A 20,339-nucleotide genomic window follows, 5' to 3' on the forward strand; every position below is an offset into this window, starting at 1 on the left:
GGTGGTTAGCTGAGATGATCCAGCCTAACAGACTACTCTAGCCAGGACTTGGGGCAGGCTGCAATGGACCAGCTCAGTCGGGGCACTGGGACAGGGTCTCAGGAATAGGTGGGTAAGGTGTCGACGAATGACAAACAGACACAAGACTCAAAAGAATTGCATCTGAATGCATCTTTACTAGGCATGCGGCTCATCCTTTATACAAAAAAGATTGCTTAACAGCATGTATTACTTTTCATGTGGTATAGATTACACTTAGAACCATTATATCAGATACATGAGAATAGAATTTCATCAGACAGATGTCCCTGGTGTGAGTCTGCGGTTGGTCATGCTAGACATGGCTTGACATTAGTTTTGACATAAATCTTTATCTAGGCTATGAGTTCATGGCATTTTGAGCTAAGGGCAAGCAGTTGTGGTTAGCAGTCACACACCCTACAGTCTTATATTTTATATGCAGATGAACTTCTTCTTTCCTTCTCCTTCTCCATATTTCTAACTCCTTTTCAAACCTTCCCCAAAACCAAGCTCAATAAGTTACAGGCATTTATCTCTCTCTTCTATCCGTATCCCATTTTTGCTGAATCTGTCTTAATTGCTTAATTAAGTTTGCCTTTTGTTCTTTATTTTCTAAACACCACATTAAACCTGAAAAACTTTTTCTCTTGAATGTTAACCCATCTTTCTCCGTTAGCATTATATCCTCCTGTATATGGCAATGGCTCATCAGTAGACTCTGGAAACTTAAACACACTATCTTCCCTTCCAGAAGAAACCAGACTGTGTTCCTTAGAATATAAGCAGGTAATGCCAAAAGTGCAAGAGCTCTAATACAGGAAGCATAGCACACACACCTTCTCTGCAGGCACTCTTCCTTGAAGCTTGTGCTGCATCTTAGGTGAGAGATCACGCAGACTCTGCAGGAGGTGGCATGACAGCAAGCCCTGCACTTTCCCATTATGCTGAAACTGGACAACAAATGACATAGCTATGTCTCCCAGGACTTGAAAATTAACCCAAATTTTTCTTTTCAGGATCTCTTAAAGATGTCATTGCCCCCAAACAGCAGGAAGTAAATTTAAGAAAATGACACCCACATTCCCAAGAGGTGGGATGGGTAGTTTTTGGTCATTCAATGGGTTATGGATATTTGTCGTTAGTCAGAGGGATTGGTTATAAGTTGTAATGGTCAGGAGGAAAGTTGAATGAAGGAGATCAGATACAAAGTTCTTGTTTGGGGGGGAAAGGGAGGATACAAATATGATAGGATTAAAGGATAGATTATTAAATCTACTCTGAAAAGGAAAAAGGCAAGATATAGATATAAGATAAAAAGTTAGGTTATTGAATCTACTTTTAAAAAGCAACTACTAGTTTTAAATGTTTTACATTGAATCAGACTTTTGTATGTTGTATACAAATTTTGTGTATTAATACAAATTTAAGATTAATTTTGTTAGAACATACTGTATATACATTTCTACTCTTGCTCAAGGTATTATACCTATACAACTCAATCAACAATGTAGTGCAAATTTCTAGTCCTTGAAAATTATCGTTACCAGCTATTTAGAATAATAAGGAAATGCAGTATAGCAACTAGTCACCTATTACATTCGAACTTGTATTCACATTAGGTATGTTTTTCAAGGCCAAACAAATAAATAAGGTAGGCATGTCATCTTCAAACACCTCAGAGAGATCTACAGAATAAGACAATGGATCATGTCCTCTTAGCAGCATCAATCTACTTCAGAGAAGATAAATGAGCATCAGAGTTACTCTACATGGAGTTTACTTTCTTTGGGGCAAAAGTAAGACACTGGACAAGAAAATGCTCTTGCCTCAATTGCTGACAGTACACTGGACAGGCAGAACACAAAAGAGTGTGACTGCCAAATATTGTCAAGACAAGGTGGAACAGCCTTTCAGAATATCCTGCTTCACGGAAAAGTCTGCTGAATAAGTTTGGCCTGTAGGCTGGAGATAGATGCCCCAACATTGCAGAGAAATTTTGGGTGAATGTCCAGATAGCCACCTGTTTCTTTCATTTCTCACATTTTTTGGAAGTCACTTGCTTTACTTTCTGCTTACTCAGAGTAGTTCTTGGATCTCTGAGGGAGTTGAAGACTAGATAGTTATAGTTTTCCTTGTTTACCAGATGCAGAAAGCAAGTTATAATAGAAAGTAAATTAGGTACAAGATTTTGGACTCACCAAGATAGGATAGATATGGAGTATTTTCTCTTCATTTGTCAAATGCAAATGAACTAGACATTGTTGATGTATTTATTGCCTGTATATATTGTATATAGTTATTGTACTTATTGTATATAGTTTTTCTTACATTAGTTATAGCCTTTTTTATTTTAGACAGAAGGGGAAATGTAGTGATATCTTATTTGTATTTTAATAAATAAATCTTGCCTGAAGACTAGAATGCAAAACAACCACACTAGTCAACCATACAGTGTGGAAGGAGCGGCAGGGCTGTGTCCCACCACCTGGCTAGCTTTACCCAAAATAATTACACGGAAACTGTATTCATTTAAATACTGCCTGGCCCCTGGCCCGTTATCTGTAGCTTCTTATTGGTTGATTCTCATATCTTGCTTTAACCCATATTTAGTAATCTATATAGCACCACGAGGGGTCGCTTACCAGGAGAGATCTTAACCTGCGTCCATCTCTGAGAGGAGAAGCATGGCGACTGCTTATGGCGACTGCCTGAAGCGTCTCCCCACTGCCTGCTACCCAGCATTCTGTTCTGTCTACTCCGCCTACCTAATTTTCTGTTCTCTTAAAGGGCCAAGGCAGTTTTTTATTAATAAAAGTAACACATAGACACTCCTCCATCAATACAGGCCAGGCGGTGGTGGCACACACCTTTAATCCCAGCAGCCACACTAGTTAGCCATACAGGCCTGGCGTTGGTGGTACACTTTTAATCCCAGTACTAGAAAGGTATATAAGGCAAGATGAGGCGGGAACTTGTTCTCTTTCAGTCTGAAGATTTCATAGAAGTAAGGGCTCTCTAGTGGCTTGGCTGCTTTACTTTTCTGGTCTTCAGAATGCCAATATTTTGTCTCTGGGTTTTTATTATTCATGCTACATAACCTTGGCAAGTCCATTCCTGTCTGAACAAGGGCATAGAATTGAAGTTCCCTTTGTCCTTTCATTGGGTCTCTATGAAAGCATTGGGTTGTTCTGGTTCTCCAGGGTCAGCCTCACAGTTATGCTCAGTTCAGTCGCTCCAGTTGATCAGTTCCAGCCTGCAGTGTTTCAGCACCCCTCTTCCACCTAGCATTGGGGTGTGCTCCCAGGCAGTGCCCCCAACCCCCGGCAGGCTGTGTGAAGGGTCTTTTACAACTCCAGTTTCTGTCTGAAGTCACCGTGGCCCAAAGACAATAGCTGAATTTTGCATTCACTACTTCTGATTGGAGAGTTAAGACTTTCCATGTTACAATTCTGGGCATTAAAAAACTTCCTATTCAAATTTCTAGCATATTTTTTGTCTGTTTGTTTCCAGTTTAGTCCCTGATATAGAACGGGCAATAGGAGTGGTCTATGGAGAGGGACTTTCATCACTGGGATTTAGGAGTACTCAACCATGTGTTCAGGTTTAAGGGCACTGCTAAAGTTGTTACCAGTGGAACTACATGTTGGCATGACACACATTCCACTCTAAGTAATTAAATCACCACCTGTGCCTGGTTTTGATAAAATGCTAAAATGAAGCAACTCCCTGGGGAGCCCAAGGACTGCTTGGTTGCCATGGTAATGGTGCCGCAACAAGCCTGCAGCGTGTAATTGAATGTGCTGAGTGCAGTGTAGCCCTTCAAGAAATAAAAAGAAACACTCGGTTTATAGTATGAGAATCAGAGGGCTCCATGGCAGCCCTAATAGAATTTCATTTCTAGTAACCACAAGGCCACTGGTGTTGAAAATCAAACACAAAAGCAACCGTGCAATTGGCTGGATTAGGTAGCAATTGAATTCATGACCTTTGCAAGTTTTTCATACAGATGCAAGATGGGGGTCTTGATTGGGAAACAATGAGACCCTGATACAACTTGGTATTGGGAAGCCTGCTCTGATAATGTCAAGGTCTGAAGCCTAAGAAAAGAGGCTCCCCTAAATACTTTCTGTTGCCCTAACCTGCAGCTTAAATCAAACCTCAGTGTACTTCAAAACCTCAGGAGCACCTATTGGCCCAGGAGGGAAAATTTAATCAGAATTATCGTAAGACTTTTTAAAATATGTATTGGCAGAAACATAAGGAATGTGGGCATGATTCTTCAGGAGTAAGACCAATGACAGTGGGAGGTAGCCCTATATCACAGCAAACTTGTTTATATGGAGCACTGACTAGAGATTCCAGGTCATAAAATATGCAGCTAGCTGTGCCTGACACTTGGGTTCAGTAGTCTTTTACTCTGCGGGGATAAGATGCTAGAGTTTCCAAGGCGTGTGAGGTAGGACTCTGGATGTTTAGAAAGGGGAATGTGGCGTCCAGGCCCCATTCCCAGGAAGGCCTAGCAGGCTCTCTCAAGCCAGTTGTTAAAAGGCACACAGATAAAGGAACATCCACAGCTTTTAGGAGTCTGTGGTTGCTTTCTTAGTATCAACACTTGTGAAAATATGAAGGGGGAAAAGAATCTTGCAGATTAAAATTGAACTCTGATATAGGCTCAGGAAACTGCTGGGGTTAAGGTGTGTGTGTGTGTATATATATATATATATACATACATATATATATATGTGTGTGTGTGTGTGTGTGTGTGTAAAACATATATATATATATATATATATATATATATATATATATATATATATATCTCCAATTTCCTCACTGAGCATATAATGTTTTTCCTTTCCTTGTAAAAAATAAATGCAGATGACTACTAATCAAAAGATTAAAAAATAATCTTGAAAGCCAAAAGTTACATTTTAAGTTTTAATTACTATGCCTAAGAGATCCTTGAAACAAAAATGTTTCTGTTCTGCAAACCCCTTGCCCAAGGACATAGAGTTCCTGAAATGTTGGAGGCTATTGTTTATGGAAGACAACAAGCCTTGTATTTTTCATTCCCCCAAACAAGTTTGTTTGACCCACACACCGGTTGTGCTGGATCACATGTGGGCCGGAGGTTCACAGGCTGGAGGTACTTCAGCGTGTCTGCAAGTTCCTGATTGAAACAGATGGGAAATGCACTGCATTTCCTTCTTAAGCCCTTGCCATACTTGATCCTGGCCCATTTCCCAGGAACCTGGGTATGGACCTCGCCAGAGCCCATCCACCTGGCCAGTGTTTAATTAAAGCTTGTTTTAAATTTGACTTTAAACTGTGGTAGCGGTCTTCTTCTCGATCAAGGGGATTAACCCAAGAATTTTATGATATGATGGCTGCTCATAACTGTTTGTAACTCCAGTTCCAAAGGACCTGACACACACACACACACACACACAAATATAGCTGTATGTTGTATGTATGTATATATATATAGTCAAAACATCAGTGCACATAAACAAAGAATTTTATGATATCCATGTACATAGCTAATTTTAAAGTCCTCCATGAAATCCATTCGTCCAAATTGGATAGAAGCAGGTTGACCATACCCTGAAGGAAATTCTCTCTAAACTTGCCATCATGATCTATGCCCTCTTCCACAAATGGAAGTTCTTACCTTATTCTCATAGCTTTATTTAAAATTTGATAAATTAAAGAGAAAGCTGCGGTTTTTAAAGAAAAGCAGACACGTCCTCAATTTCTCATGAGAGTATACAGATCAAGGATAGAGATGTCTTTTATCTGTGTGAGTTCTGAGAGCCATGCAATACTGGTAGTAAATGATTAGGTGGAAGCACCAACTCCCCCTCTCTTTCCCCAGACCCTGTGCCCCCTCCCACTAAGTAGTGGCCCCTCCCCCTCAGAAAGCCTGCCAAGTGCTAACCCCACCCCAGTATAAGATGAACCAGGCACAGTAATGCATGCCTATGGTCCTGGCACTAGGAAAGTACAGGCAGGAGGATCACAATTTCATTATCTTTTTCAGTTACAGACCTAGTTAAAAAGCCAGACTGGGGGTAGAAAACTTTATCTAACAACAACAAAAAGTGAAAACTGTACTTCAATATAAATTTAATGAGTAGCAAACTAGTCTAATTTCTTAAATCATTTTTTGAGAACTCCATACTGTATTTTATTACATCATTTCTACCTCATCCCCCTCCCTCCAATTTCTCCCATACCCCCTCACTCTCCTTCAAATTCATGAAATCTCATATATCTTGCTGAGTTCTTTTGGTGCTGCTTGTGTTTAGGGTTAACCACTTGAGATTAGATAAATTATCAGGGCTAGTCCCTGAGAGAGACCAATCCTCCAGGTCTCAGCAGCCATTAACTGCCTGTAGCAGTTCATCTAGGGGTGGGGCCTTATGGGATTTCCCCTACCCCATTGGCATACCAATTGGTGGTGTTATCATGCAGTTCTTGTCTATGCCTTGATGAGATTTTGTGGGTGCAGATTCCCTCTCACATACCGAGGACATGAGCAGCAGGGGTGCTGCTCCTCTTGTCCTGACAATCATTCCACACCCTCTTCCAAGCTGTTCTTTGAGACCTAGGTATAGGCTTTATTCTAGATGCCTCATTTGGGGGTTGGGCACCCTATGGTCTCTACTGCCATTTTCCTTAGCTAGTATTATTTCTAACATAATTTCATTGTATAATTGAGATTTATTTTTATTATGTGTATGGATGGTTTTTTAATTGTTTTTATTGAGCTATGTATTTTTCTCTGCTCCCCTACTTCCTCTCCCCTCCCCTTCTACCCTCTTCCATGGTCCCCATGCTCCCAATTTACTCAGAAGATCTTGTCTTTTTCTACTTCCCATTAGATCCCTGTATGTCTCTCTTAGGGTCATCTTTGTTGTCTAGGTTCTCTGGGATTGTGAATTGTATGCTGGTTTTTCTTTGCTTTATTTCTAAAAAGCCATTTATGAGTGAGTACACCTGATATTTCTGGCTCTGGGTTACCTCACTCATTATGATGTTTATTATAGACATCCATTTGACCGCAAATTTCAAGATGTCATTTTTTTCAGCTGTGTAGTACTCCATTTGTAAATGTACCACATTTTCCTTGTCCATTCTTCAGTAAAGGGGCATTTAGGTTGTTTCCAGGTTCTGGCTATGATAAATAATGCTGCTATGAACATAGTTGAGTACATGTCCTTGTGGTATGATTGAGCATCCTTTGGGTATATACCCAAATTGGTATTGTAGTGTGGAGTGGCGGGCTGTGTTCCTGCCGCCCAGCTCCCGGCCGCCTGGCTAGCTTATGCCCCAAAATAACAACACACAAACTGTATTCATTTAAACACTACCTGGCCCATTAGTTTCAGCCTCCTACTAGCTAATTCTCATATCTCTTGCTTTAACCCATATCTAACAATCTATGTAGCACCACGAGGTGGTGGCTTACAGGAAAGATTCTAGCATACGTCCATCTTGGGCTGGAGCTTCATCGCATCTGACCCAGAGAGGAGAGGCATGACAATTGCCCGAGGCATCTACCTCACTCCCAGCATCCTGTTCTGTCTACTCCACCCACCTATGTTCTGACCTATCAGGCCAAGCAGTTTCTTTATTAATTAACCAATGAAATCATCAGATAGATAGAAGACACACCTACATCATGGTATTACTGGTTCTTGAGGAAGGTTGTTTCTTAATTTTCTGAGAAATCGCCATACTGAAATCCAAAGTGGCTGTACCAGCTTGCATTTCCACCAGCGATGCAGGAGTGTTCCCTTTACCCCACATCCTCTCCAGCAGAAGTTGTATCAGTGTTTTTGATCTTGGCCATTCTTACAGGTGTTAAGATGGAATCTAGAGTTGTTTTGATTTGCATTTCTCTGATGGCTAAGGATGTTGAACATTTCCTTAGCTGTCTTTCAAGCATTTTAGATTCCTCTGGTAAGAGTTCCCTGTTTAGGTCTGCACCCCATTTTTTATTGAATTATTTGGTTTTTTTTGATGACCAATTTCTTGAGTTCTTTGTATATTTTGAAGGTCAGCCCTCTGTCTGATGTGGGGTTGGTGAAGATCTTTTCCCATTCTGTAGGCTACCATTTTGTCTTATTGACCGAGTCCTTTGCTTTACAGAAGCTTCTCAGTTTCAGAAGGTCCCATTTATTATTTGATTCTCTCAGTGTTTGTGCTACTGGGGTTATATTTAGGAAGTGATCTCCTGTGCCAATGTGTTCAAGTGTACTTCCCACTTTCTCTGCTATGAGGTTCAGCGTGGTTGGTTTTATGTTGAGGTCTTTGACCCACTTGGATTTGAGTTTTGTGCATGGCAATAGATATAGAATGAAAATATCATTCTTCTACATGTCGATATCCAGTTAAACCAACACTATTTGTTGAATATGCTTTCTTTTTTTTTCCATCTTATATTTTTTGCTTCTTTGTCAAAAATCAGGTGTTCGTAGGTGTGTGGATTGATATCCAGGTCTTCAATTAGATTCCATTGGTTCTTCTGTCTGTTTTTATGCCAATACCAGGCTGTTTTCAGTACTGTAGCTCTGTAGTAGAGTTTGAAGTCAGGGATTGTGATGCCTCCAGAAGTTCCTTTATTGTACAGGATTGTTTTGGCTATCCTGGGTTTATTGCTTTTCCATATGAAGTTGAGTACTGTTCTTTCGAGGTCTGTGAAGAATTTTGCTGGGATTTTGATGGGCATTGCATTGAATCTGTAGATTGCTTTTGATAAGATTGTCATTTTTACTATGTTAATTCTACCTACCCAAGAGCATGGGAAATTCTTCCATTTTGTGGTGTCTTCTTCAATCTCTTTCTTCAAAGATTTAAAGGTTTTGTCATACATGTCTTCCACTTATTTGGTTAGAGTTACTCCAAGACATTTCATGTTATTTATGGCTATTGTAAAGAGTAATGTGTAATGGATTAATTAAATTTGCTGCAGGATCCCCAGGGTCTGCAGTGGCAGAAATGCTGCAGGTCACCAAGGGGTGACAGCAGGCAGCAGGTCCCAAGAGCAGTGGCAATGGGCCATGAGGCACCAGGCAGCAGGTCCCAAGAGCAGCCATTCCCAAGCAGGGACTGCGCAGTTCCCCAAGTGGCTGCAGCAGGCCACAGGAGAGACAGAGACCATGCTGCTGGTCTCTGAAGGCGGCTGGTCCTGGCCAGGGAGATAGGCAGATCAGCGTGGGGGGAGGGGGGGTTTGAGGGGCATTGGAGGCATGGCTGTCTCTTAAAGAGACAGGACAGACCGTTGCAGTAATGTTTCTCTTATATACCTTCTCAGCACCTCATGGAACCATTTCTATAATTGACCACATACTATGTAACAAAGTAAACCTCGACAGATAACAAAAAATTGAAATAACTCCATATATCTTATCGGATCACCATGGCTTAAAATTAGAATTCTGAAGTAGGTGGGTCTTCTGTCTATTTGTTACTTTCATTGGTTAATAAAGAAAATGCCTTGGCTTTTTGATAGGGCAGAATTTAAAATAGGTGGAGTAGACAGACAGTCCTCTTCGATGACTCTAGTTTGTGTGTCAAGTTGACCCAAGACTAGCTACCACATCTTTTGAGATGAGCTGTGTTTCTAGATTGACAAAATTATTAGGACTTTAAAATGTCAAAGCAGATATTTCCATTGGGAAAACTGTTTACTATGAATTATTTTTTCCAAGTCCAAAACCAAAAACTAAGGTCACATTCAGGCCCCAAATGCAAACATCTTTACCTGCTATCAGTTTGTATAATTCATACATTGACTATGAAACACAACCATTATTTCACTAATTCCCAAATATTTAGCGGATTAGCTTGACAAAAAACAAACAAACAAAAAAAAACAAACAAAAAAAAAACCTCTTTCCTTCGTCTCTCATGCCATAATTCCATCCATGCTGCCTGTAGTTTGGTCCACTTTTGGGTTACTGCCCAGGTTCAGTTAAAAGAGTCGCCTGCCTGCCCCCCCCCCCCCCCCCCCCCCCCCCCCCAAGGACCTTATAACTGCCACTGAAACACACGGCCAAACAAAGCTAAGCAGGGAAGCAGGCCTCCAGCGGGTCAAGAAGGTTCTGGGCTCTTCTGCAGACACCCAGGAAGCCCAGAGTGCTGGGTCCTCGCTCCGATCCTCTGGGCTCTTCTGCAGACACCCAGGAAGCCCAGAGTGCTGGGTCCTCGCTCCGATCCCTGTTGGCGCCCTGCGGCGATCCCGAAGCCTAGGCTGGCCGGCTCGCCCCACTAGCTGAGAGTAGACCTGCGCTGCTCCGGAAGTCGCCGCCAACTTCTTGCGAAAGCCCAAGGCTAGAGAACCCACTAGGCAGGGGCTTGACCTCCGGGAAGAACAGAGGGCGGGGCCTGGCTCTGCGCGTGCGTGCTGGGCACAGGCCGGGCCGGGCCAGTATGCGCGTGCGCGGGGACTAGACGGCGCGGGTTGCTAGTTTGCTGCTTTGCTTGGCGATTATCGTGCTTTAAAACCCTGCCGAGCCATGACTTTCCTGCTGGGACTCCTTGAAACTTGGCTGGCTTTTCAGTAGACGCTAGGGCTGCGTTGTGGAGGCAGCCGAAGTCCCGCGCGGAGAAGGTGCCTGTGAGGGGCGTACCCCTTTGCCATGAAGAAGATTTTTGGCTTCAGAAGTAAGGGCCCGTCGCCGTTGGGCCCCCCTGCTCGCCCGCGGAACAACTCCGTGGGCTTTGGGCGTGAGAGTGCTCGTGGCGCCCACATGCCCAGGTACCACATTCACGACAAGGATATGGGCAAGATCCACAAGGCTGCAAGCGTGGGTGATGTAGCCAAAGTACAGCATATCCTTATCCTTGGGAAAAGTGGCGTGAACGATAGAGACAAGAAGGACAGGTAATAAATAGGGCCCCTAGCTAGTGGGGCGGGACGTGGCTGGTGGCGGAGCACGCACCTTGTCTGGCTGGGGGCTCGAAGGCAGGGACAGAGGCTGCTGGCTGTCACTAAGGAAGCTTGACTCTTCTTACCTTGCATTTGGATGCCCGAGCCTCTGTGGGGTCTGGGACCTGCCCCTGTATGAGCAGCAAAGACTACAATAGAAAACACTCTAGCTGGCTTCTGATCCACTTACAGTACCCTTTATTAGCTGTGTAAAGTGCGTTAACGAAACAATTTAATTTTTTGCGCACATTTAAAAATGTTTTACATTGTAAAAAATACATAATAGGAGAAATGTTTCTGTTGACTCTTCCAGTAATATCCAATAACATATCAACACATACCTGTGTGACTATGTTTTTTTGCTGCATTTTGAAGTGGGAAAATTGTTCCCAGAATGTGAACTCCGTATCCTTATCAATTTTACATAAGCCAAATAAGAATATCATCGTTTTAACAATTTTGAGTTTCTCATGCTGCTTTTGATTTTGTTATGAGACTAGGAAAAAAAACCTTTCTCAAGTATCAAAACCTAGCATTAGTTCACACATCGGTCATTTACTGGCAGCCAAGAGACACGTCAGTGAATAGAGCAGAATAGAAAACCTAGAAGTACCCAACTGAATATCTGTAAGAATTTAGAAATTGATTCTGGCAACACCCCTATTAGTAGGAAATGTCGTTCATGAATAAAATGCTTGTTAACTTGTTTGGAGAAAACTAGCTACAGCTTTATGTCACTAAAATAAATTCCTGATAGATTATAATTTAAACGTTAATAAAACATAATGAGAAAAGTACCAAAACAAGTAAGACTAAGAATGACTACAAAACCACTGCGTCACGTATGTTTGCCTGTGTCTGTGTGTGTTGGGGACTGAATGCAGGTCGTGGTGTATGCTCAGGATACAGTCTACCATTGAGCTCTGTAAAAGCCTGAAATGGAGCATTCTCAAGAACTGACTAAACACAGCGAGGATAAAGCAACTGTATACTTGCAAAGCATTCACAGTGTGTGTGTGTGTGTGTGTGTGTGTGTGTGTATGAGAATATGACATGAAAATCATATTCATCTTATAATTTTTTTAACTCAGTTAGGAAAAATTTGAACTCTTGTTTTAAAAATTTAGTAATTTGTGTATTTTTGCTGGGGATCAAACACATGGCCTTGCAAATGTCAGGCAAGTTCTCTGGAATTGAGCTGGATTCCTAGCCCCTGAACTCTTAATTTAATTTACATAAAGTTGTTGGAGTTTTCTTTCTTTCTTTCTTTCTTTCTTTCTTTCTTTCTTTCTTTCTTTCCTTCCCTCCTTCCTTTTTTTTTCTTTTTGTAGATCCATAAGTAATCTATGGACATTAGAAAAATATTCTGCGTCCGTGGTAAGAGCAGGAAAGTAAGTCAAGAGAGAAATGAAATGTCACTTTTCAGGGGCTCACTGGATGAGAGTGAAGGACGGTGCAACTTCTGCTTAAGACTTTTCAAACAGGCAAACTGGCAGTAAACAGTCTGCTCCACTTTAAACATGTTTCTGTCCCTAAAGTATATTTGGAAAATAAGGAGGCAATTTCTCTTTCTTGGCACTGCTTGAAATAGCAATGTATTAAGAAGAAGCTGGAAAATGTATTTCATAAGTAAATTGCAATGCATCCATTAGGAATATATGACCCCTGAAGGTAGTGTAGATGTAGATACGGATTAACATGGGAAGATGGCACATCAAGTAAGAAGATGTCAGTTTGATTATACATATACACACATAAGGTATGCTCTGTCTTAACCACAATATATTTAAAATATGATAAAGAATAAAAGTTACTGATTTTTTCAATTATAATCACATCATTTCCCACTTCCCTTTCCTCCATCCAAATGCTCCCATATAACCTCACTTGCTCTACTTCAAATTCGTGGCCTTGTCTTTTCATTAATTGTTGTTACATGCATATTTGTATATGTATACATATGTATTCCTAAGTATAGCCTGCTCAGTCTGTATGATGTTATTCATATGTATGTATTTGGGGCTGACCATTTAGTATTGGATAACAAATCTGTGTGCTCTTCCTTGGGGAAGATCCCCCCCCCCCCCCGCCTCCTGCTCCCAGCTTTCCTCAGTTGCCTGTAGTTCTTTGTGTAGGGTTGAAAGCCCACAGGCTCTTCCCCATCCGCTTTGACATGTCCATCGGTGTTGCCCTTGTTCAGTTCTCATTTGGCCAGACATATTGGTGAGACTCTATGGGTGCAGATAGCTTCTGACATTTCTGGGAGACAAGCCCCCCCCTTACACACACACACACACACACACACCTTCCTTCTGCTTGCAGCCTGAGCTCCTTTTCCATCTTTCTCCTGAAGAGGCAGTTTCTGCCTCTCTTCTCCTCCCTCGCCCCCCTTTCTCTTTCTCTCTCTGCCTCTCTTTCTGCTCTTTTCCCTTCTCCCCTTCCCCTCTTTTCCTTTCCCCTCCATAACTCACTAAAAAAATACCCACTTTCTCTGCATGGCACATCTCTGTCTCTTACCTGCTAAGTGGTTCTCACCTCCGCTCAGCTACCTGCCTGGGACTTGCTGCCCCTTGTGGCCTGCAGGCCCCTTGGGGAACGGCGCCATTTTAATCTAAACCATAACAAAGCTCCCTGTTCCTTTGGCTCTTAAAATCTTTTTTTACCCCTCCTCTGCGATGAAACAGTTCTTTTGTAGAGGTATGCATTGGGACTGGACTCCACAACTCTGCATTTTGGCTGGTTGTTGTTTTATATAGTGGTCTGTTCCAAAGAGAATTCTTGATGAGAGGTGAGGCCTACACTTACCTGTGGGTTTAAGGACGAATATCTCGAATGTGGTTAGGGATTGTGCTGGTTTAGCAAAGCAGTGGTTGTAGGGTCTTCTCCAGGATCCATGACGTCACTCAGGATCCATGATCACTACCAGAATCACTAGTAAACTAAATCTAGTTGGCGAGATTTCCAGTACCAGGCGTGGTTTCCCTCTTGTTGAATGGGCCTGAAATCCGATTAGTGAGCTCTTGGTTACTGTCAAGGTGTGCATGCCACTGCTGCACACTTAGGGGTCTAGTTCCATGCTGTGCTTCACAGCCATCAGAACTGGGTAGGACTGTTGGTTGCTTCTCTCCTTTGGAAGCTGACGTGGCTCCTCCTGGGACCATAAAAGCTAGTCCTTGGGGAGGAGGTATTCAGGTCAGTTCCAGCTCAGGGGCCTCTGGACCCTATGTCTGAAGTACATGGTGTCTTTAGCAATAGGGATTTATTTACCTTCTATCTCTGCCTATCCTGTGACTGTCTACTACCCAGACCCTGTGGCTTCATGACCTCAGGCTCCCTGGTTTGTAACTGCTTCTTGTTTTCAGATAACCAGAGTAGCCCAGTCTCAAACAATCGGCCCACGCTCAAGATGGAACCTGGTTGTATCACTCAAAGAAATGGGAGGCAACAAGATAGATTTTTTTTTTCTTCAGTGCTGGCCTGTCTCCCTGGAGCAATCACTGCCATACCCCACTCCTCACTCCCCACTCCCACACAGATTTGAAACAGACATGAACTGTGGGCTTGCCCCATGGCCAGGACTGTCATCCTGTTTTTCTTTTTAAATATTCTGTGTGTGTGGCATGTGCAAGTGTGTGTGTGTGTGTGTGTGTGTGTGTGTGCATCACATGTGTACTAGTACCTGCAGGGGCAGAAAGGGTGCCAGATACCCGGAGCTAGAGTTACAGGTTGTTGTGAACAGCCTAACGTAGGTGTAGAACTAAACTCAGGTCTGCTAGGAGACCAGCACAAGCCTTAACTACAGAGAATCATATGCTTTTCGGTTTTTCTAGACAGGGTTTCTCCGTGTGGCCGTGGTTGTCCTAGAACTCACTCTGTAGACCAGGCAGGCCTCAAACTTAGAGATCTACCTGCCGCTGCCTCCTAAGTGCTGGGATTAAACATTTTGTCTAAGTAGGTGTCTGATGCGGCGAAGATTGGAAATAACCAAAAATAGTCCTTTTATAATTATTCAATTTTAATATAAGGGGAGATAAGGGAACTTACAGAACCAAGGGTCCAGTGAAGCCGAAGGTGAGCGCAGGGCAGCGCAAACGAACGGGCACCTTCCGGCTCCCCAATCCTATTTAAGGGGAATGCTACCCTGCTGGAGCAGCCACGCCCCTGAACGCAGGGATTGGGCCAGCTGCCCCAACAGGTGTCATTGTGTTATTTTGTGTTATTGCAATGTTGTCTTTGTAAAATAATAGAAATAGTTAAAATAACTGTTATTACGGTGCACGAGTTAGAAAGCATTTTAGACACTCTGTATAGATTCTTGTTTAAATATCACAATGGCATCCCGTGAGACAACTTACTATTTTTAAGGTTTTATTTAATTTGATATTAATGTGGGGGGTGTTTGCGTGTGTGCACACGTGCTGTGCATGTGGAGGCCAGGTGACAACTTTCAGGCATCAGTTCTCCTTTTAACTTGGGATTTAGGGAGTGGACTTGGGTCATGAAGCTGTGTCAAATGCCTTTGCCCATTTCACGGGTGGGAAAATTGAGGTAGAGAAAGGCTAAGTGATGGCTGATAAATAGCAGACCTTAAAGAGTATTGGTACCCAAGTCAAGCTCAATCCAAAGGCTGTACTTCTTTGCACATTGGCTGCTCTGGGCTAGGAACCTCGCTCAGTAATTGTTTACTTAGCATGAGACTTGGGGCTTCCCTGCAGCCACACACACAAATCCAGTAGGTTGTCTGTGAACGGGCTGCTCCCAGAAGAGAATTGTTCGCTTGGAAAGAGGAGGCATCACATTACGGGGGATACGCTTTTAGACCGTGCTCTGTAATTTACTATAAATTGCTCCCGTTTTCACAGAACGGCGCTACATCTTGCCTGTGCTTACGGCCATCCAGAAGTGGTGACTCTCTTAGTAGAGAGGAAATGTGAGATTGACGCCTGTGACGGCGAGAGCAGCACGGCGCTCATTAAGGTGACATAGCGACCAGCGGGTCAGACTGAGAGGGATTTGGTTTAAGTGCTTCGGACAAAGAGAAATCAATTTCATTTGAATACAGCAATAAGTAAAACCTAGAACGTGCTTATTTTGAACTCCTAAACTATCTGTTTCTTGATGCAATAACAACAGGCCGTACAGTGCCAAGAAGAAGAATGTGCCACTATCCTGCTGGAGCACGGTGCCAATCCGGATGTGATGGATGGCAGCGGCAACACGGCCCTCCACTATGCCGTCCTCAGCGAGAACACATCCATAGTAGCCAAACTGCTTGCACACGATGCAAATATGGAAGCCAAAAACAAGGTATAATACTGATTTTATTTCCTAATCATCAAAGTACGTTTACCAGTGACATATTGTGATATCACTATGATCAGATAGATTGAGAAAACACTCTTCTGTGTATTTTTGTGAGGATATTTATAGAAATGATTAGAGCATGAGGACTCTAGATCTAATCAGTGTTTTAAACCGGTGGTGGAATCTAAGTTTGAATATAATTGCCCCCTTAAGGGTACTTTCATTGTGATGAAAAGAGCCCTCAATCAGTATCAGTATTTAATCACTAATTAAACCATTTCCTCATTTTCTTCTTATTTTATTTATTTATTTGTGGGTGTAGGAGGTGTGTGTGTGTGTGTGTGTGTGTGTGTGTGTGTGTGTGTGTGTGCCACAGCAGGCTTGTGGAGATCAGAGGACAACTTTAGGGAGTTACTTTTCTCCTTCTACCTTGTGGGTCTCAGGGTTGAACTTGGATTGACAGACTTGGCAATAAGAGCCTTTACCTGCTGACCCATCCCCCCCACCCCCACTCAGACAACTGCATTTTTAACCTTTCGAAAAATCAGATGTTTTAGGGGTGGAGAGATGGCTCAGAGATGAAGTGCAGTCATTGCCTTACGAAGGACCCAAGCTCTGCTCCCACACCACACGGTGGCTCACACCCATAACTCCTGTTCCAGGGACCCAACGCCTCTTATCCTTGTCTAGAGTGTTCTTGCTTTTCTAAGACTGTGAAGTGCATTGCTAGGTTATTTGTTTGAGAGCGCTCTGATTTTCAACGTAAGCCCTCAAAGCTGTTAGTGCTCCTCTTGGAACTTCCTTCAGTGTCCCAAAGGGTTGGTGAATTTGGTTTCCTTTTACATTTGATTCTAGGAACTTAATCCCCCCCCCCCCCACCTGCCAGTTTCCCAATCCACCGCCCCCCACCTGCCAGTTTCTCCAGTCTCCAGATATTTGTGTAGTTTCCTTGCTTTTGATTTCTGTTTTATTTCACTGTGACCATACAAGAAATTATCTTTTTTATTGTTAGACTTGATTTGGTCTAGAATGTGGTCTGTTTTAGAGAAGTTTGCATAGGCTGCGTGAAGAATGCGTATTCCATATCAGTTGTGGGAAATCGTCTGCGGAGATGCGTTAAGTGCATTTGAGCCATGGTGTACTTTAACTCTGAAGTTTCCTTTGTGATTTTTAGTGAAAATGATCTATCTAAAGATTAGAGCAGGGGCCGGGCGGTGGTGGCGCACGCCTTTAATCCCAGCACTCGGGAGGCAGAGGCAGGCGGATCTCTGTGAGTTCGAGACCAGCCTGGTCTACAAGAGCTAGTTCCAGGACAGGCTCTAAAAAAAGCTGCAGAGAAACCCTGTCTCGAAAAACCAAAAAAAAAAAAAAAAAAAAAAAAAAAGATTAGAGCAGGGTGTTAAAGTCACCCACTATTATTGTTGTCAAAATCTGACATTTTATGTCTGTTGTAATTCTGTTAGTTTTTCTATGATCAGATTGCTGCTTGTTCTGTTATCTGTCACTGTTAATCTTACGAGTCTTCTGTTCTGCTGTTTTGGCTGTGATAGTTCTCCTGTCCGTCTGTTCCTCTCAAGGAATTGTGGGAGTCCATTTTCTCTTCCCACAGTGGGATCAGGTCTCCAGGCGTGCATGGCAAGTACTTTTACCCACTGAGCCACCTTGCCAGCCTCTTATAAGAAAGTTTTACAGTGGTGGCTTGCTTGTTGTGGATTGCCTAGTGTGTGCTTGTCCTGAAGTGTTCTTATTTCTCTGTCTATTATAAATGACAGCCTTGCTGGATAGAGCAGTCTAGTTAGCAGTTCCTTACTTCCAGGGCTTGAAATAATCGTTCCTGATATGCATACTGCTCTCCTGGCTTGAAGACTATTGATGAGAGATCTGACATGTTTCCTTTTGGAAGTCAGTTGGTGTTTTTCCCATACGACTTTTCATATTGTTTGTTTTCTTCGTGTTTTGATATCTTGACTGTTATAGGTCATGGGGCAGGTCTTCTCTTGTCATGTCATTGATGCCTTTTGTTTTTGGACTCTTCTTTTTTTAGACTTAGGATTTTTGTTGCTATAATTTCATTGAACAGATTATTCTTGCCGTTAGTGTTCATTTTAGCATCTTTGTCCACTCCACTGGTTCATAAGCGTTCTATTTCTACTGTTGATTTATATTTTGCCTAAAATTAAAAGCAGAAATAAAAAACATGAGTCTCAATTAAAATGACACCAGAGTGAAAACAAATGAAAGCCAGTGGATGTGAGCAGGTGTCCAGGATCTTCCAAGGCAAGACCCTCCCTCCTGCGCTGTCTAACGGGAACAGCATTCCTTCAGGTGATAAGAGAAAACCCACAGATCATGTCTTCATACGCAATGAATGTTCATTTGCGTCTCTGCCATTTCCTTTGTGACTCCCTGGAGCAGGAACATCAGACATTGGATTCTAGGATCCTGGCATGATAAACAGATGAGAAGCAGCAAGTTTGCATAGCCCAGGGCAGTGATTCCCATCCTGTAATACAGTTTCTCATGTTGTGGTGACCCAGCCATAAATTATTTCATTGCTACTATAATTTTGCCACTGTGATGAATCATCATATAAATGTCTCTCTGATATGCAACCCCAAAGGGGTCACAACCCACAGGGTGAGCGCTGCTGGCCTAGTGGGAACTTCACCGTCTTGCAAAGCTTTTGAGCCCACTTCCCTGACTTCCTCCTTCAGTGTTATTGTTTGCCACAAGGAAAATATTTTCAAATAATGACCGAACAAAGTTGGAGATTTCCTTCACTACTAGCATGTCCCACACTGCTGTGCAGTTTATTAAATAGTCATTTTGCTCTGTAATTCAGTGAGATTTAAAAGTTGTAGTCCTTTTAGAGCACAGAAGAGACAGCATCACTTGCCCTCAAGAGATGCGGGCTTAGCTGGATTGCACTCACATGATTCCTAAGCACTGTGCGGTTGAAAAGTCAGCACTTTGTGAATTACACATTGCTCTTAATGTCTTGCAGGATGACCTCACACCTCTGTTACTTGCTGTAAAGGAAAATAAACAGCATATTGTGGAATTTTTAGTAAAGAAAAAAACCAGTTGTCATGCAGTTGATCAGCTGGGAAGGTACAGTAGTTTGTTCTTTCAAGAAGCAGTTGGGGCTGGGGAATGACTTTTGAGAGTGCTTGCTCTGTGTCTAAATCCCTAACACTCATGGAAAACCAGGCATGGCCATGCATGCTTAGAACCCAAATGATGGGGAGTGGAGAAAAGCGTGCCAGCCAAGGCGGATTCGGGGAGTTCATATTCAGTGTGGAGCATGATAGAGGAAGACATCTAATATCCTCCTCTGGTCTTTGCATGTGTGCACACCTGCACATGTACATATGCACCACATACCATACACACATGTACGCATATACTATAACCACATGTACTAATTCACCACACACACATGTGCATACACCACATATGTGTGCAAATACACCATATACCACACACACATGTACTCATACACCACACATACACATGCATACACCAAATACACGTACACATACACCATACATCACACACAATACACATGTACTCATGCACCATGCACCACACACATATACACACAACATACACTACACACACATGTTTGCATATGCCACACGCACATACACATACACCACATATCACACATGCACACACGTGCATATACCACACACGTGTATGCACACACCATATACCACCCACACATGTATTGATACACCGCACACCATACACACATGTGCATACATCACATACATGCGCACATACACCATACCCCACACACGACACACATGTATGCATATACCACACACACTAAACAAACAAGCAAAAATTGATGTTGTGGCATGTTAACAACCATTCAAATACAAATTAAGAAGATTAACTTAATTATTAAGATGTTGAAAACATCAATACCCACATTAGTTAGGTAAACAAGCAGTTGTTAGTGGGATAACCCAATCTGATATTAGCTATACCAATTTCACAATTGTTAGTTCTGCAAACCTTTAGTTTGCTTTCAGAGTCAGCACCGAATTCTTAATTACTTATATATTCCTTT

The 20,339-nt window shown here is 42.5% G+C and overlaps 1 protein-coding gene across 4 annotated transcripts in view; it reads left to right on the plus strand.

The window, feature by feature from the left end:
• The first annotated feature begins 10,481 nt into the window (after positions 1 to 10,481).
• Positions 10,482 to 20,339, plus strand: part of LOC119807015 (ankyrin repeat domain-containing protein 26-like) — a 73,531-nt gene continuing 63,673 nt past the window's right edge. For 3 of the 4 annotated variants that reach the window (XM_038319151.1, XM_038319153.1, XM_038319152.1), the window contains exons 1-4: positions 10,482 to 10,912; positions 15,820 to 15,934; positions 16,091 to 16,264; positions 19,266 to 19,372. In XM_038319151.1, the coding sequence (XP_038175079.1) occupies positions 10,668 to 10,912; positions 15,820 to 15,934; positions 16,091 to 16,264; positions 19,266 to 19,372 (641 nt within the window). In that variant the 5' untranslated portion in view covers positions 10,482 to 10,667. The remainder of the gene's footprint in view (positions 10,913 to 15,819; positions 15,935 to 16,090; positions 16,265 to 19,265; positions 19,373 to 20,339) is intronic. The other variant, XM_038319154.1, reaches the window with a different exon arrangement.

Source organism: Arvicola amphibius, chromosome 2, assembly GCF_903992535.2.
Source record: "Arvicola amphibius chromosome 2, mArvAmp1.2, whole genome shotgun sequence".
In the NCBI taxonomy this organism is placed as follows: domain Eukaryota; kingdom Metazoa; phylum Chordata; class Mammalia; order Rodentia; family Cricetidae; genus Arvicola; species Arvicola amphibius.